The 18,583-nt window shown below is 46.9% G+C and overlaps 1 protein-coding gene across 3 annotated transcripts in view; it reads right to left on the bottom strand.

The window, feature by feature from the left end:
- Positions 1-18,212, bottom strand: part of ADAMTS9 (ADAM metallopeptidase with thrombospondin type 1 motif 9) — a 101,745-nt gene extending 83,533 nt beyond the window's left edge. For all 3 annotated transcript variants that reach the window (XR_002101445.1, XM_019536698.1, XM_019536699.1), the window contains exons 1-7: positions 18,130-18,212; positions 17,120-17,282; positions 3,690-3,976; positions 2,101-2,184; positions 1,877-2,001; positions 1,222-1,262; positions 987-1,092 (exon numbers count right to left, since the gene is read on the bottom strand). Coding sequence is in view for 2 of the 3 variants with exons in the window: in XM_019536698.1 (XP_019392243.1) it covers positions 987-1,092; positions 1,222-1,262; positions 1,877-2,001; positions 2,101-2,184; positions 3,690-3,976; positions 17,120-17,282; positions 18,130-18,132 (809 nt within the window). In the remaining variant the exon portion in view is untranslated. The remainder of the gene's footprint in view (positions 1-986; positions 1,093-1,221; positions 1,263-1,876; positions 2,002-2,100; positions 2,185-3,689; positions 3,977-17,119; positions 17,283-18,129) is intronic.
- Positions 18,213-18,583: the final 371 nt, after the last annotated feature.

The following is an 18,583-nucleotide window of genomic DNA, read 5'->3' as shown; positions in this document are numbered from 1 at the left end:
ACGCTGGAAATGTGCAACAAAGACTGACCAGCCAGAGCCACATTGCTACTGGAAGAGGAAGAGGAAGAGGGGAAAAGTCCCAGTTTGATACTACATTCAAAGCCCGATACGTTCATATTTCCATCCAGATTACATCCAACTCTTCCCCACAGCCCCTGTAAAAGAGCAAAGTGGCTCTTCCTGTTCAGGACCACTTGTGCCCCCTGAAATCCTTGTACATGGAGTCAGTGAAGTTAAATTTGGGGAAAGCCAAATCTTTGGGGACTTCTGCCAGGAAATTTAATGAAAAAAAAGAACCAAACACCCAACACAACAGCAGCTAAAACTAGAATGCCTCCAGCCTGCCCCATTCATTTGCTCCAATGAATACACGGTTTGGTAGGACTCGCTGATCATTCCAGCCCTTCATTTCAAATATAACCTGGTATTTTAACTGGGGATCAGTCATATACCTGTCATTTGCAGGGCAAAAGACTATAGGATCAAATCAGGTCTTTTTTTTGCCTCCTTGCTGCAGGATGTGTCAATGGGAGGTGGCCATCTCTGGAATCAAGCAGCCACTGATGCTCATGTTCATCAACGTGGGTGCTTCTTCAGCAAAATTGCCCCGGGGGCCAAAACAGCCTGGGAGTTGGTGCATAGTCCCCTATCCGTCTCTATTGTACCTGGTGGGGCTGGAATTTGTCCCCGGGCATGAGCACTGCACTGACTTTGACCAAGCTGCACACCAAGGCAGGGGCAGCTGACAGCAGCAGGTACTGGCCTTGGGCTGTGGTGTCACCCAGCGCCTCCCAGATGCGATCTGCATCTCGCCCCCCCACCCCATGCTCACATCATTTCCCACATGCACCAAAACCCCTTTCAGGTGGTTCAGCTCCCTCGATCCCAAATTCTAGCTAATGCACATTGCGGTTTCCAGGTCCTGCAACTTAAATATAAAATGTTGCTGGCAACTTAAATATAAAACTTATTTACATAAAACATACACATGGCCAAGTTCATGTGCTATCGTGAAAGCCGTGCTCAGCCCGTTGTCTTCGCTGATGGAGCAGCTTCTGTAGGGATCGCAAACGGTGCCCAGTTCGGCCAGACCTAGGGAGACAGCGGCAGGTTTATGATATGGTCATGCGAACAAGCAAGAACTGTTGCCTTGCGGCTAAGTACTTATTAACACTGTCACCGCAAAAAGAGTGCAAAAGAAAAAAAAAAAATGGATCTTACCTAACGTATCACATTTGTCGTGAGCTCTACAAATATCCTGCCTGAAAGCAGAACAGACTCAACACTTAATGCTCATGCAAAGCAAGTACAGGTACAGATACAAAATTAGAACAAATATATACATTTCAGTAGTAATGCTCGGTTCCGCCCCGGCATGCTCAAGCTGATTTTGCCATACAAATATCCAGTACATAGGACAGCTCTGAAGCCTGATCCTACTGCCGACTGCCTCCTCTCCAAAGGCAAGGAGAGCATTGCCCATCTACATCAGCAGGATGATAAACAGGCCCTGAACATTATTACAATCCGAAAAGGCTTTAGGACAGAAGAAGGCATTTCTTTTCATTAAGACATTGCTTCCACAGTTGTGATGCAAATGCTTCTTTTCATGACTGTGCTATCAAAACCCAGTTTCTGACGATCCCGTGCCTTATATAAACCAATAGCTTCTACCTTGGCATATCTACACTGCAAACCTACCACATCAGGCAGTAGCGTGGCTCAAACATAGTAAGGCTCAAACTCTGCTGAGAGTAGGAGAGAGAGCATGGAGGGCACATCTAAGCAAACCACCACCCAGCACGGTAGGTGAGGCATGCAGATATGCCTCTTGCAATACCCTGGTGGCTATGCCGTCAATAAAAGTGCACCCTACCTGGTCACAAGAACCGCAGTATCGTGTTTGGGTAGATGGCTTTCTTCAGGATGATTCTGTGATTGCTGCCATTGGCAGAAGTTTTTTAAAGTTGTCTGGGCATTATAAGAGATTGCAGGACCATCCTAACCATAAAAAGAGTATAAAAAGAGGTGCATTTTAGTCGTTTCCTATCAATTTTCTCTACCTGCGCCACTTCAAACTCAAACTCAAAAACTCATTACCTGCTCATTATGTATCACGACCAATTTCACAATAACAATATTAATTAAATTTCCAATACTTGGATCTCTATAGATAGAGGCTACCTGCATTGAAAGATAAATTCAAAGTTAATGGTGGCATTCAAGCAAACAAAGAATTAAGGCAACGCAAATCTGTTCCATCATCTGCTCCGGGCAGGGGAGACCATTTCTGTTGCCTGTCAGCTATTCCGCTCGTTCCCTTGGTGCAGCAGTACTAATTGAAGCAAATTATCTTGTGGTGCTTATAAAGAAAAAAAAAAATCACACTGCAGATTTCAGCATCATTTTACAATACAAGAGAAAAATATTGTACATCAGAACCCCAAAACTGCCTTCTTGGCCCAAGCCTTTTTGACTTCATTTCTGCACACATCTGTATCACCACATTGCTGGTGCATACTCTGCCCCTAGCCCTCACCAGCCACGGTTTTCAAAAGGAAGGAGGGATTTCACGCGCTTCGGCTTCTGGGTTACCCAGCGTCAGGTGACACAAATGTTGAGCTCTGAAAATCATAGCCCACTAAATATATTTCTCAAACAAGACACCCAAAATCACTTGTCACATTTGATGGTCAGGCCGCTCAACTGCCTGTAATAAGTGTTTTATGAACACTTAAGCATGTGCTTATCTTCCCTGATTTACATTGTATGCTACCCTTTGGAAATCTTTCATTTTTGGAGAAATTTAAATTTATCCTGTTTCCTCCTTCCCCAGCCCCCTGACTTCTCTCCTCTGTTAGGCACCATGTTAATTATTTAAGTCCCTATCAAACACATTTCCTTGCTGTTGTATGTCCCGTCATCAGGTATCATCACAGGTATAAGGAGGAATCGGAAACTTAAGGAATCATAGAAAATAAGGGTTGGAAGGGACTTCAGGAAGTCATCTAGTCCAACACCTTGCTCAAGGCAGGACCATCTCCAAGTAGATCATCCCAGCCAAGGCTTTGTCTAGCTGGGTCCTACAAACCTCCAAGGATGGTTATCCTCATCCTACTTATCACTCCATTGCAAAAGACTTTGCTCTAAGAAACACAATGGCACTTGCTCCTGCACGAACCATCAGGACAAGAGCTCTGGGGGTAGGTAAGACCTCTCAAAGCTGGTCACTGATCTGGATCCAAGGAGTCAATGAAAGATGAAGCCACTGAAATGCTCCTGAACAAGATGAAGAGTTAAGGAAGGCACCAGCAAGACTATCCCCTTTTTGCATGCAACAATAGGAGCCACAAAGACCCCCGCCTTCATAAAGGGATACGCGAACCTCATGTTATATTTTCTCCTTCCTTCTGGCAGCAACCTACAAATCCCAGGATCTAGCAAGGCCACCTTCTGACCCGCCTGGGGCACACATCCCATTTTGTTTCTTTGGCACATCAGCCCGAATAGCAAGTGGACTAAAGACCAAGGCTGCGACAGTCCCAGCCCCTGGGGCTGTGGGAGAAGATGGGCTTGAAATTTGGTCAACCCGAGCCCAATTTGTCCCACAAGGCAAAGGAAAGGACAAGCTGCATAGTTTGTCACAGTAAAAGTGGAGGGTTTGATTCTTGCTCAGTTTGAACACTTACTATTGACATTAATGTTAGGACGTAGTGCTGCAGATTAGCTCCGTGGTAGGCAACCATCCTGCTGTCTGCCACCACCATCACTTCCACAAACCGTGGGTACGAGAGAAATCGCTTTGTCCTTCGATGCGGCTTTTTTTCACTGGCATTCCCAGTCTTGTTGCTATAGGTAGAAAACTGACTTGCCGCAATGCTGTCTTTTAATACCTCTAGATCGGAGAAAATACTGCTGTCTTGCCACTGTCTCCGCCGGTGTTTCCTCCTGTTCTTTCTGTGACTGTTTTCATGCCCTATGGTTTAAAAAAAAAACAAAAAAAAACAAACCAACACAAAAAAACAAAACCAAACCAATAAAAAAACAACTCAAAAGACAGACGTGAAAGACTGTATATATTTTGGAGGAAGCGTGTTCAGAACCACGTGCACAGCATGCTGGACGTACTCCTAGCAGCCTACCTCCTAAAATCATCCCTTTTGTTTTAATGAGCTAATTAAAACCCAAGCACGAAACAGAAGGCTACAGTTTAGCAAAGCACTGAAATGCTTTTTTAACTTTCAGCCAACGATGCTTAACATTTAGCACACGCTAATACTGCTCTGTTAAACCAGGTTGCGCCCCAAAGAGCCCACGCAGCCTAAACCTCCAGCTAGGATTGTTACACTGGCTCTCAGACTCCCTGTCCAGTCCCATGCATGACGAATGAAAAGCCAAATCCTGTCTTTTTTTTTTTTTCCCACTTGGGGTCAGATCCTGACATCCTTATTTAGCCCTCATGAGTGAAGCAATTGCATGCGATTCATTTCTGCCTGAAACAATAGCATGGCTGTGCTTCAACTATTTTTCCCCCCCCACTCTTATTATTCTGTGCCACAGAAACGCTAAAGGTCATCTAATAACACAGCTGCTGCTGACTAAAGAATAGGATCCAGGAAGTTTCACATATACCGCTTTTGATATTCAATTAGTCAAAACACAAAAGGAGCCTGAAAGTATGTTCCACGCTGATACGGAGATGGCAAAGCGAAGAGGGAGCATGGCCGAAGAAAACATATGGAACATGTACAATTAAGATTTACCACCTGATTAGTATGTAATTATACCATTATTTAAAAGTAAGAGCAAAATCACTGGTCTTTCATGCCACTTATTTTTTTAAATCGGCTCATCATAAGAAGGGGCTAATTGAATTCAAGTCATCCACAAGAGACTTTAGTATGGCAAAATAATGTAAACTCAAATCAAAACTGCCCATCTAGGCTGCAACCCGGGCGTTCTTTGTAGCTTTGCTTTAATTTCGTCACGGCTGGTGAAAAATATCAAATTCCCTTATCTGACCCACCGAGAAGGGTACAGGAAGCCAAATATTAGGCAACAAAGGGATGTTTGGTGCTCGAACAAGATCAAAATGATAGGGAGCTTCTCAGCTATTTTCCATGGGTAGTTTCCTTTTTGGGTGGTTTCAAGTAATAATTTCCAACGTACTGATTTTTAAATATGCTCCTAACGATCAAGGACCAGCTGAATGTCTGGCTCATTCGCTATCCAACTGGGTATATTAAGCTTATCCCCTGTGTATGAACACACAGCATAATCTTTAAATGCTAAACGCTCACCGATACCAATCTCTCTGCATTCGCTCCCTGTTTTCTTAGTTGATGCAAAATACCGTCAGACAGTTTAGGTGCGGACTGTTAACTGATCTTTAAGTGAGACGTCTGGATAGCCCTCAGCAGTCATATATATAACTGGATTGCTCCATTTATGCTGCTCTTGCAACAAGCCTAATTCTGCTTCCAGCCTGGCACAACTTCAAAGCCGCTATGGCATTACCTGGATAGGCATCAAAGTGGAAACAGGCCAGTTATATACAGGCCAGTTATATAGATGCGTAACTTTGCAGAAAGAGGAAGGTGGGCAAGTCTCATAGGCCCAAAGGACATAAGAATGGAGGTGTCTAATCCCCAATGAAGAGGAACCGCACCATTACATAGGACAGTCTCCATATGGATAGGTGCAAATCTCTGGGGAAGTGCAAATTAGCTCAGCTGAGCTGAAAACAGTGATTTAAACCAGCCTTATCGACTATTCTTTTCATCACTCAAAAAAGCGAGAAACCCAAATGACCCTTTAAAGAGAAATCTCCAACCTAAAACGGAGCCATTAAAAAAAGAAATGAGTTCAAAACGGTCCAAGGGGCTGTGCTTGCCCCGAGTCCTCAACCTATTTTTTCTGCTTTCATAATCACATTTTCATGCTTCATAGCTTTTTTTTTTTTTTTAACCTGTCCTGTTCTGTGAAAAGAAAGGATTGTATCGCCAGAGTCGCTGATCCTGCAGACAGAAGTCACGTATGCCGCATGAACTCAGGGCATGCCAGATGTGGGACTCCTGCTCAGGCCAAAGATTGGGGCCCACAGGTTGAGTCCCACCTGCCCCACCAGCATCAGGGAAGCTGCGAACCAAATCATACCCAGCCAGAAAGTTGATAAGTGCACAAAGTTAAAAAAAGGATATTAATCGTTGCTGTTGCAATAGCAAAAGTGGACTATAAGTCGGGCGAGGGCGTGCTTTAAAAGGCAACGGATTCCCCAAGGTAGAAAGTGATTTCTACAGGACCAGTTGAAGGCTGCAGTCATATTTATATATTATGTATTCCGGTCTAGTTACTAAAAATCTAAATCACAGTTTTAGCTGGGCAGCATCAGATTTAAAACCGCTCATGGACTTCGACAATAATGGGCCGTTATCTTCCCCCCATCTTTCTTGCATATAACTGCAATTCAACCAGAAACAGTACATTTTAATTTGTAAAAAATTAAACCCTAATAGCAATATACCGCTCTCAACCCATGCATAAAAATCCCATCAGCTTTAACGGGAGTTGTGTGCGCAGACTGAGACAGCTATATGGGCCTAATTTTGTTGATATCTAACTTGTCACCATTAAAATGACCACAGGATATAAATGTATAACTGCTGAATGGCTTTGCATCCTGCGACCTAATTAAGCTAAAATGAAAAACTCTCACATCATCCCAGAAGAGCATTATTGAATAATGACAGTTTACAACTGCAGCATGGACAGCAATGAAAAAAAAGCTTATTTTGAGCTAAAGAGAAAAACAAAACAAGGCTGATATTTTTCTACCTGATTTTGCAGTTATCTACCATGCTGATGTATTAGGAGAAAACAGGAAGGAAAACATTTGCTCGGCAATGCCTCTGTTCTAACAAATGACCTGGAAAACACCTGCCTACACATGACAATAATTGGATGGGTTTAAATAACAACACATACCTCTTTTATTCTCAGAAGAACCCGACTCCCGATTACTAGATGAGTTTACAAGTGTCTACCATTTAAAGCAATGCAACGAATAGATTCATAATCCATCCACAAATGAAACCAAATCTTTGGGCAGATTCAGCCATCAATATTTGTTTTAAAAAAGTTGGAAAAAATAGCATAATATTTTTAGAGCACTGGTCCTTTAAACCTAGTCTGTTTTCATGACTGCTTTAACTTACCAAACACACACAACTTCCTGTGTCCTGGAAACTATCTGCAGATTTACTTTCCCTTGTAGCTGCTATTATACTGAAGTCGGTCCAACTCTGCAACCTCTCTCATACGTGAAGGTCCTCTGGGTCTGTTTCCACCAGCACCTCGAATCTTGCACGCTCATTTACACTAATATCAAATGAGCGTATAGCACTGCTGAGAGCATTTTACACCCACTCTGCCCTCATTTTGGCATCATGTAGATGGGAAGCCTGTCCAAATGCCTCTTGCACTAAAGTTGGCACAACTCTTCCCCCAGATTTAAACAGGTTTCGGATCAGGCCAAGAGGGGAGCAGGGCAAGAGAGCATCGGGCCCTGTACAATGACTGACTGCATTAGTAAGGGTGACAGGAGCAGACCCAGGGATTACTTTTGAAGTAGTAACCATTGTTATGCTAAAATCAAAAATTAAAAGAGAGTGATCACTTATCCCTAACAGCTATAATCCTTTCCATTTCCACATTAACTTGTCCTTGGGAATAGAAAGCATTTTGCACAATTAAATAAGGCATGTGACAATGAAAGCAATTCCAGTTCAGCTTCGAGTTCATGAAAGCTGAACACCGCAGTAGGAGGGGGGGAAAAAAAAAAAGCAGCTTCTTAGCTAACAGCATTAACATTCTCTCCCAGGTTAGAAAAAAAAAAGCATGGCACTTTTAAACTAACATATTATCACATGCCATTTGAATACATAACCTGGTGTTTTACCACTTCGGGTTTGCTCTTCAGTTGTTAGTCTACAAAGTTCATAAGGACTCCTCTGACCCAGGTATCCTGATGATGAGAGCTATAGTTAGCAAGTTAATTATTGCACACCTTCATAAAGCTTAGCAAAATTTAACTCCAGTCCCTCAAGGCAGTTAAACACCCCGTGACCTGACACCCAGCGACTGAAGCTGGTCAGGAGAGTGACAGGAGGACAGGACATGCACCCTTCCAAAATGTCTTTGCATATCGGCTTCTTTACAACCAACATCTGTCCTTACTCGCCTGAAGTCACCAGGATGACCTGTGTGAAGAAGAGATCTGGAGCTCTCTGGAGGAAGAGCAGTTGCTATTGCTAACTGCATCCGCTCTCACTAATCAGACACGACGACGAAGAACTTTTTTCCAACTATTCAGTTGGTCTAATAAAAGAGAATCACCTCTACCCAAAGAAGCTTGCATCTTACATTTGGAAACTTGTCTAACTTTATCTTTGCTGTGCAGCTGGTCCAATAAAAGGTATCACCCTAAGAAATCCATGCTTACAGCCAACAGTGGCAAACAAGCTCTTTGTACAGAAGTGATACCTTTCATTAGGCCAACTAAAGAGTTGCAAAAAAGTTTTTCTTTTTTTTGGGTTAACAGCGGCATTTATACAAGGAGAGGGAAAAAAAAAAAAAACAAAAAAAAAAAAACCAGACCTGAAGAGCATGTTGAAAAGCAATGCAGCTGGGTCAGAAATAGCATGGCCACTTTTTTTTTTTTTTAATATAGATATATAAAGATATACCTATATCTACCTATACTTATAGATATATTAATCTATACCTATATCCATAGATCTATCAATATATAGCTATATCGATCTATATCTATACACAGATTTATACCTATAAATATCTATCTCTGTACAGGTACTTTGCCTGCTTTTAGAAACAGCTGAAGGATTTCAAGAGCCTTTTTTGCTAACATTCGTGGGAGAAGATGGAGTGGGAGCAAAAGTGCTCTGTGCCTAAAGGACAGGTACAGCACGGACAGCAGTAACACAAGCCTTCAAATACTGCTCGTGTGCCTCAGCCCTGACCTCTGGGGGCACCTCTGGAGTGAAAGAAATAGTCCTGTTTCCATGCCAATGGAGTCCTTGGTTGCTTTGAGGCTGCTAACAAGGGGGCCGATTTCTGTTTGTGGCTTCTGCAATGCGCATACCGGAGTGAAGGGTGCGACCCAGCCTTCCATGTCACAAAAGCAGCCCCTGCCCTTTAAGAAGGCTTAAAAAGGTAGCCAAGCCCATAACCTCTGGCTGAGACGTGGCCAGTCCTCCCCACCGCAGCCTGCTCCATCCAGCTTCCAAAAAGCGGGCACGCATTGAGCTGTCACTCACTTGCAAAGCTTGCGGGACCTCTCCCAGCCCACAGGAAAACCAGCAGTAGTTCCTGCCTTCCAGCCCAGAAAACCACATTGGTTGCACCCATTTAAACCAAGTCCGACAGAAGCATCCAACGCTGACTGCATCCCATTGAAACCAAGTCCGACCCCACTTCTTTTGGGCATCGGCTGCACTGTCACAGGGTACCTGGCAAGCTCTGCTCTGCTCCTTTTAAAGGCGCTCCGGTCAATCTTCCCGTCAATTATACTACGGCATAAATCCAGCATCATGCTCTTGTAACCCAGCGGAGTTACCCACAGAGTTACTCTGTCGTGCCAGGGAGCAGGATTTGGATGCCTGTCATCATGCAGCTCGACTGACAGCTGGGGGTGAAGCCCTCAGAAGAGCGGGGCTGTAATGTTTTCTGACAGTCGGTCCAAAATGCAGGATTCACGTCATCTCCACAGGACAGTTCGTACCGGGATGCTGCACCCACAGAACTGCATGCTGCTAGGGTTGGATTTGGGCAAAGGGTATCCACCTGACTGAGGAAGCAAGGATCAAACCTAACAAAAGATCAAAACCAAACAAGAGTCCCCGGGGAAGCAAAATCTCCTCTGCACTTGGACATACAGAAGAAAAGTGGTAACTTGGATTAGACCTTGTCTACCAACCCCAGAGCAGCTCAACTACAAACCACTCGAACCTTGCAGGGCAACTCCAGCTAGTCTCGGCCAGCACGAGCTGGCTAAACGTAAAGAAATCATTTTTAACCTGGCTGCATGGACTGAATGTAATAAGACCTGCCTTTCACAGACCCTGCCTCTGGAGTTGCGCGGGGGATAGAAATGCGGTCCTGTGAAAGATCCTGACTTGGGCCTTTGTTTCAATCATGAAAGAAAATGCAGGACAGCTACTTTTTAGGTCAAATGAAATGCTTCGTTCTGCCCAAAATGAAATGGTTCATGTTTATGGAGTGGTTTGTGCAAAGGAAGTTAAGTCTCCATGCAGCTCTCCTGACCAGCTTCAGTTGCAGGGTGGCAGGTGTACGAGGTGGTATTTTTATTGTCTTATAGGCTTCATGTTTTTTGGGGGGTTTTTTGCATTCACAAGAGCTAAAAATGTACCAAAAGAAAGCAAGCGGAGAGCCCCAAAGAGTCATATGACTCCAGGAGCTGGAGCTTTAAGAAACGCTGAGATTTGCAGTCCAACCACACATTGGAAACATGGAGGAAGAGCTCAGGATGATTCCTGAAAGGTGAGGATGCGAGCAGACAGATGGCCAGAAAGGGCAGAAGGCTGCTTGTGTATAACTGATCCCTGCGGGCCAGGTACAGACACTGCACATAAACCCAAGTGATCACACATCCATCTAAACCTGTAACCACACAGAAGTTCGGTGTGCACAGACCAGCCTAAAAATGGCAGAAAACCCTATCTAAGTTAGACCTGGTGTGATGTGCACTTAATCTACTCAGTTTAGGTTAGAAAACCAAACTTCTGCACCAGATCGAGAAGAGCGCCCCTGAGCACTGGAGGCAGGGATGGGGGTGGGTGGGCAGGGATGCAGAGCCTGTGACACTATCTTGCCACATATAATTTTGTTATCTCTGTGATTACATGGCTCCTCTCCCTGATGCATCTTTTCAATTGATCCAGCATCTGTCCACAGCGCTCAGGCGACTCCCCAAATGGAGCACACACTTCCTCCAAAAAAGCCTTCATCTCCCAATGCTTTAACTCAAATTTCCAGTGATACAATCTGCAACGGATGGGCCAAGCCCTACCAAACAGGCAGTGCGGGATCTGCCAGATCAGACCCTTGCCCACTGCCCTGGTGCAGGGAACGGCAGGCTTTACAGCAGGGCAGACATGCCTGGGTATTGCAAAGCCAACAGGAATGCCATACCAGCAAACTCCCTCCCCTCCTCCAGTTGCCCCACTGATGGTCTCAAAGGCGGCAGATCGTAGTGGGAGTGAGGAAAACAGCATTAGCATTAGCAAAGCCGTTGCAAACCTGGGGTCATAGTACAACAGGCCCCCTCCCTCCAGCTGCAGGGACTCTCCAGCAGCGTATTCAACAGGACAGGCTATTTAAGTTACTCTGAAGGCATAACCCATTACACGTTCCCCATTAATGCATCCAAGAATCAGTGACATATTGCCGACTCCATCCACACCACGAGTGGCAGCTGCCTGGTGAGACTCTGCTCCGTCTTTGCATCGCTGATGAATCATCCAAAGCATTCCACGTTCATCATGAAGGCAAAGGACCAAACTGACCACACCTAACCCGAGGTGTTAAATAGGAGTGAGGTTATTTCTAAGGACAATGGGTTGAAACAGCAGCTATGATTCAAGGGATGCTGACAGAGCTTCCCCAACCCAGACAGCCTGGGAGTCGGTCACATTTACACAGCCGCTTCATCGACACAACTTTACTCAGCCAGCTGCACACCTGCAGACTGCAAGCATTTGTTTGGCTGGAAGTGTGGCAGCCGCAGAGATAATCGTGGCATCCTGAACGAGCACAGGGAGAATGGGTTGTAATGAATACGACTGAGCAAATAACCCACAGCTAATAGTTCCAGCGTTTCACGTTTCCCCCCCCCCCCGTTGGCAAAATGGCCATGAGTCAATGGGGAAGCTCAAGAGCCTTAATCTCTTTGCGACCGGTACTTATTGATGTGGTTGCACACGTCAGGGAGAGACACTGCTCTCTGCGGAGGGCAAGTAGAGAGCCATGTATGGACTTACGGCGACAAAACCAGTTCCAAACTGGAGAGCCCGCAGGGGCTGGGCAGGTGCTAGAGCATCCCAATCCGGAGAGTTGCTCTTGGCAGGAATTTCTGCTAGCGACACTCAAAAACAGGTCGTGAATCGTGCGGCTTTTCCTCTGCCTCTCAATCGGTGCCTGCAGAAGGCCCTGGTGCCTGGTCTCCCCAAACTCAGCACCGGCTTTGCCCCGAGCTAAATCAAGGACATTTCTAATCTCCTCCCACTACGATGTGAATAGCTGGAAGTCCTTTTTCCGGCCTTTTTTTGGCTCTTCTCCAAGAAGGGAGGGGGGCTCCAATCACCTTCTTGCAACTGAGGCATCAATGAGATGAGAACTGCTGCCTCAATGGCAAGCTCTGGCCAAGGCATTTGGGTATTTGCAGTTTAGGCAAGGCGACTTTTTGCAGGAGCGGTCATAAAATACGTTGGCTCTGACAAATCTCATTAAAAGAGCCGAGGCCTCAATCTGATCAGCTAAACCCCTGAAATCCACCACAGCCCCTAGCCCACAGCCTGGCCTATGGGTTAAGCAGCAAAGAGAGGGCCAGACACCACAGCGCTTACTGCACATGGTCCTTTTCTCTACATGCAAGAAACAACTTCTTATCGCCACACCACAGCCCTTGACTTTGACGCTGAACAAAAGCTACAGGAAGGCGGAGGTGTAACAAGGGACGGGGAGCTGCAGGGCTAGGGAGACCAGCCTTCGCACACAGGAGGTGAAGCTGGAAAGAACGCAGCTAAAATAAAAGGAGAGAGACATAAAAAGCTAGGTCAGACCAGCGAATGCAAAAGACACAAAGATCCAATTCACAACCTGGCCCCTGAACGGGTTTCAAAGCAAAAAGCTGCAACGAATCTGCAAAGCTTGGAGTAAAAACAGACAGAAGGAGATCGAGGGAATAAAACCAGTCCTCAAAACAGGATTCAGACAGAGACAGAGAGATCAATATAAGTCGTACAAAAGGACTGGAGGGGAATAGGAACACAAGGCTGTCAAGGACTTTGTGGGCCATCAAGTCAAGTGCCCTGCACTTGCGAGCAACCATTTATTGCTACGGATCAAAAAGAGATTAACCATAACGGACCCCAGCCCTCCCGAGACATAGAAAAAAGAGAAGGAGGGAGAGAAAGGGGCAGCATCAAAAACTAGGACAAGGCAAAAGGGGGAAAAAAAAAAAAAAAATTAATGAAAGAGAAAAGTTAACCTTCCAGCACAGAGGGGGACTTTTCTTTTTTAATTCCCACCCCCCCATGCGCACACACCCCTTCTAAAGACAATAAATCAAGCGAAAAGCTTCAACAGAGAAGACGCGCCAGAAAAGGAAAGCCATGGACATACACACACGAGGAGTCTGTTTGCAACATACGAGCATGCAGGTACACAAGGAAAAAACTACCACGCTCAATTCATCCAGGAGTCATCTGGGAGGGGACGAGAGAGGACATGAAGCAGTTCGTTTAGCTGGCAACTAGAGGAGGCTTCCTGTGTGTGAGCCAATATCTGCATCTGGAGCCTGGGCAGGACTGGATGTCTCTCTACAGGAAACCCCCAGGAGCAGCCTGGCCTGGATGCAGGAAGCCCAGCATGGAGTTTAAGCAGGGAGTTATAAGGGTGCCTTTTAAACATGAAACTCCTCCACCATCAAATCACCAGGTATTTGTAGCTTGCACAGGGAGGTTTCCACAGGCATGGCCATAAATCCTGCTGGCACGAAGCGGTGAGTAGCAGGGCTGCCACGAGGAAGTCTCTAAAGTCAGACCTGCTGAAGATGGCTCAGCCACAGCCTGGTCGGGCACCCCCTTCTCGAGGCACATGCACTTGCTTCTGGGCATTGCACTGCCCAGTGCAGATCAGCTAAGGAACTGGCTCATTGTGATGCAGAACATGTCATTTTAGGATGTTTTATGGTGCTTTTCAATAGGATAGCTTAAAAATCTCATTGCAAGAAAGCAGAATGATTCTCCCCATTTTACAGATGAGGAAACCAAGGCAGAGAGAGGTAAAGCCCCTTTCCTAAAGTCACTCACCAGATCAATGGCAGAATGAACCCCAGATCTCCTGAGGCTCAGTCCAGCACTCCAACTACTAGAGGTTTATCGTGGCAAGAGGAAGATACGCACAGAAAGGAGGACTATGTTGCAGGGTGACACGGACAGAACCAGGAGCTGCTGCATCACTGCATTGTAGGAGCGCAACTACAAATCCCTGCCAACTTTAACAGCAAAGCTTAGGCTACAACTTCTTGTAAGGCCTTGTTAGCTCTGGCAATGGGGGAAAATAAAAAAAAAAGGTGGTAGCACTTTGTCAGGGGAGCCCCATGTTGTATTACAAGAGACTTCCTTACATGCATGGCGCAACTTGCATTCTAAAGCCACTAACTTTCACAAGACCGACTGGCATTTTGCAAAGTACCTGACAAGCTATTATCCAAATTCTACTGCATCTCAAAGCATTAGATACAGCTATTAGAAACTGCTAATTAAAACTCAGCAGCTTGAAAAACAAACCCTCCTGTTCACCAGCTGACCTAGTCATGTGAAAACTAATTGTGATGATAAATGGTTTATGGGGGTTGTTAGAAGCAAAAGACCCTACCTCACCAGTTGCAAAACCAGGGAGAATTTCTTCCTTTACACCGTGGGACGACAACAGCTACTGCACGACTCTAAGACCACATTATGCTGTTTACAAATCTCCAAGTAAGAGGTAGCCTTAATAAAATGACCTCTGCAATGGAGTCCATTCACCCATTTCAAGTTCATTGCAGGACTGAGGCCTAAGTCTTTTCTAGGGTTGTATTTCCTCCCCTAGCGAGTCTTAGTTCTGGCCACTAACTTGCAGTTCAAATAGACTTTATCCTATTTTTGTACCAGGGTTGTAACGCAATCCGCAAATCCCAGGTCCAATACAGCGAAGACCATCAACTCTACCAAGATTGTCAAAGCAGCCTGCGCAAAGGCAATTCCCAAAGAGAAAATGAAAAGTGTCGTTAAACTTCTACTGTTTGCCCTAAAACCAACAGGGCTAAGGGCAAGAAATCAGCAGGGAAGATTGTGTTTGGAGACGTAACTAGTCCTATGTATATTTACTCTTAAGTGGCTGTGTCCAGAGTCAACAACGTGGCATCTGTCACCAACACAAGCTTGACCTAGGACATGCTGGGGAACAGACTGAATGGGGCAGAGAGAACCAAGTTTCTCTGGGCTTCTCTGAACAGAATTATTTGGGAAAGTTTTTTTTAAAATTGTGGGGTCTTCTTTTCCCCCATGCATGGAGCAAAGGAGAAGAGAAGAGAAAAGAAGCAGCATAAAAAGGGACAGCGAGAGATACTGATAACTAGGCAGAGCAGAACAGTGGGGGAGAAGCCAGCCCTTGCAAAAGCTGGTAGCTTGAACCCTCCTCCAAAATCATCAGGCACATAAGGGAGTCCAGTTCGATGGACCCGGTGTGGCGCACATATGGAGTGACCCCAAATTGTTTTCAGAGCCCTTCCAACTACCTTCAATTCAATGGGATCCTTGACCTGTTGCTCCATTCTTCCAAGGGTTACTGATGAATTGTGCCAGTTTCCGTGTTTCTTTCCAACTGTTCTGAGTCTCCTGCATCTGATCTCAAAGAAGGGAGCAGAAACAGCTGGAAGAGAGAAACCAGAGTGGCATAGTCCAGCAGCAACCCTTGGAAGAACAAACAATAGAAGTCTTGTGAGATGTACCATTAGCCCCTTGCGTGTGTGCAGGCGTGCGTGTGCGTGCGCATTCGCACATGCAACGCGGCCATCATCGTTACGTTTACTTCATCTCTACTTCGGACAATTCCTTGAATTAGTGTTTCACACTATGAGCTTAGAAAAAACTCACTGCTTATATTCCCCAACCTAAAAACGTCGCTGGGGTAAAACAGTCATGAATTTTGTACAAGCCTGCCTTATCAAACAGTACCTTTCCTCTACGAGTCTCCTTGCAGACTAAAGGTATCGCTCATTCAGAGCAAGAAGAGCAGTTTTATGCTGCAATGGATCATGCATGAAGCACCTGTGGATGGATTTCGTAAGCCAGTGGATGTGGGCCAAAGACAGGGAGGAAACAAGAGACCCAAGAAGTAAGTTACATCAGAGAGGGGGTTAGGTATCCTTTGCCAAGGAAGAGGATTAATTGTGAGACTCAGGAAGTCAACTAAGCACACGCAGCAGGAGGCTGCTGCAGATAATAGGGACAGGGAGAGAAAAGCTGTTGCTCACGGAGACGCGAGAAGGAAAGAGAAAAAGGCTCCTGCTCTTTCAGAGGTGCATGGAATAGGCTGGAGAACAAGAGAGGAGGTCAGATAGGGGGTGGATGCTGGTTAAGGAGAAAGAAAGCCCTCAAGAGCTCTTTCAGGTTAATAGTGTGCTTTTTGTACAGGACCCCGCAGTAGGTGGGCAACAATGGAAGAATCTGTGGGGAAGGGGGTGATATGCTCTCATTTCTGGTGCAAAGAAAGAAACAAGTCATTGCAATTTAGGATCAAATCCAGGTCGGGAGCGATGCAGCCTAGAGAGACCACGAAGGAAGGAGTTATAGCAGGCCAGATGACAGCGGGTCAAGGCTCCTTTGTTCCAGCTAAGGAGCACCAGAAATAGCATCTTTGGGGAGTTTTGGTTAGGAAGGGGGTAGAAGACAAGTTTACAGATATGTTTAACACTGAGGAGGTCAAAGATGACTGCTTCATAGTAGGGGCGAATACAATTAAGGATGGAGGTAGAAACGTTAAGCTTGGCCTGAGAGCCACCTCTGTACCTGTTAACATTAGGTATCTAAGACAAAAACACGTCTCACCTGAGCAGTGGTCTTATATAAAACTCTTTCAAACAAGCAGCAGAGAAACTCCAGTCCGAGAAACACCCTTGCCTGTTAGACCTACGCCATCCCAACCCACCCAAAACACCCAAAGACTTCTTGCTGCAAATCACGTGCGTTTCAGAAACACAGCAGTACATCAAGATCAGTACATCATCTACAGGGGGAAGAGTAAAAATGAATACCTGGAGTATCGCAAGCGCGCTTCTCCCCTGACGAGCCTGTCTGTGGTGCCCGGTGCCTGTAGACCACATGTGGCTTATTGTGCTCTTCTTCATACTCTTGCTCATCGAGTGACAGCAGAGGCTCTACAAAGTAGTCCCCGTCATGAGACCTGAATGTGCCTAGCTGAAAACAAGCAGAGATGGGCAGTCAGCCTCTAACGCACAGGACTAAGAGTACACAATGTAACTCGGGTGTTAGCATTTAAACGTGCCATCCTAACCACGTTCAGTTTTACAGCGACCCCCACAAATGCTTGCAAGATGCTTGCTACGCTGCGTGCGAGCTCAACAGCAGAACTACTCACGAAGTAAGCTACTGCTCCCCACAGCTAAGGCTGGCACAGTTGAAGACAAACTTTAGACCCAGTTTTTCCCTTCGGGTGTTTTTTTGTTTGCTGGCACATCCGGGGGCAGGCTCTACCGTGCTCTTTTCTCTCCCTTTCTCGTGGGTAGGCTATGCCCAGGGTCACTATGAGCTGAGCCGAATATCCAGCGCTTCAGCCAGGGGAAAGAACTGCTGCCTATAAGAAGCTACTGAAGTTTCTAATGGGAGACCACGGAGGAGGAAGAAAGCGATTCCCAGGCAAAAGTGTCCCCTAGCTGCTGTTGGGTGAAAAGCAGCGGTGCAGGACGGGGAGCCCGCTCTCGGCGTGGAGCACAGCCTGGACTGCCCCTCCACGCACCCTGCGCCAGCCGGGAGCGCTTTGCCTCCGTCTGACCACGGGGCCGTCCCAACCGTCCGCTGTTGCGAGCGACTAGGGAGGTGCCCGGCGGGGCCCGGAGAGCCTTGGCACGGCCCCCCTGGCTGGCTGGCACACCTCCCCTCTCCTGCTGCACGCCAGGGCCAGGCTTGCACAGCCCCATCCCCTGCAAGGGGCTGAGACCACGGGCAGGGGATGGGGCAAAGCAGTCCCTGCTTAGCTCGGAGGGCGCGGGAGCTGCACGCCTGGTGTGGCGAGGGGGGCACTCACCATCCCTGAGCAGAGGCTGATGACGGCGACGTGCTGCGGGCGGGTGTTGACGTGCCCCCGGTAGAAGCAGTGCCGCACGTCCCCATCCCCGTCGGCCAGCGGCCACGTGCGGTTGGAGGCGGGCCGCCCCACGAGGCTGAGGGTGAAGCGGGGCGCGATGAAGCCCGCCTGGGCCGTCAGGTTGAGCACGAAGCGCTGCCCGAAGGCGTCCAGGCTGTAGTGGGCTCCGCGGGGCCCGGGCACCGCGTCCGGACCGGGACCGCCCGGCAAGCTGCGTCTCCTCCGCTGGAAGTGGGCACCGGCGGGGAAGGGCTGGCCCCGCTCGTCCAGCCGCGTGGGGGTCACGATCTCGTAGTCGCTCAGCTGTGCCAGGCGCCGGGCTGCGCGGGGGACGCGACATGCCTGGAGCCATGCCTGCCAGGACCCCCGTTTCACCCTCGCTGCCGAAGTCACG

Source organism: Crocodylus porosus, unplaced genomic scaffold (genome assembly GCF_001723895.1).
Source record: "Crocodylus porosus isolate Cpor-Errol unplaced genomic scaffold, CroPor_comp1, whole genome shotgun sequence".
In the NCBI taxonomy this organism is placed as follows: domain Eukaryota; kingdom Metazoa; phylum Chordata; order Crocodylia; family Crocodylidae; genus Crocodylus; species Crocodylus porosus.
This window is presented reverse-complemented; position numbering and strand designations above follow the sequence as displayed.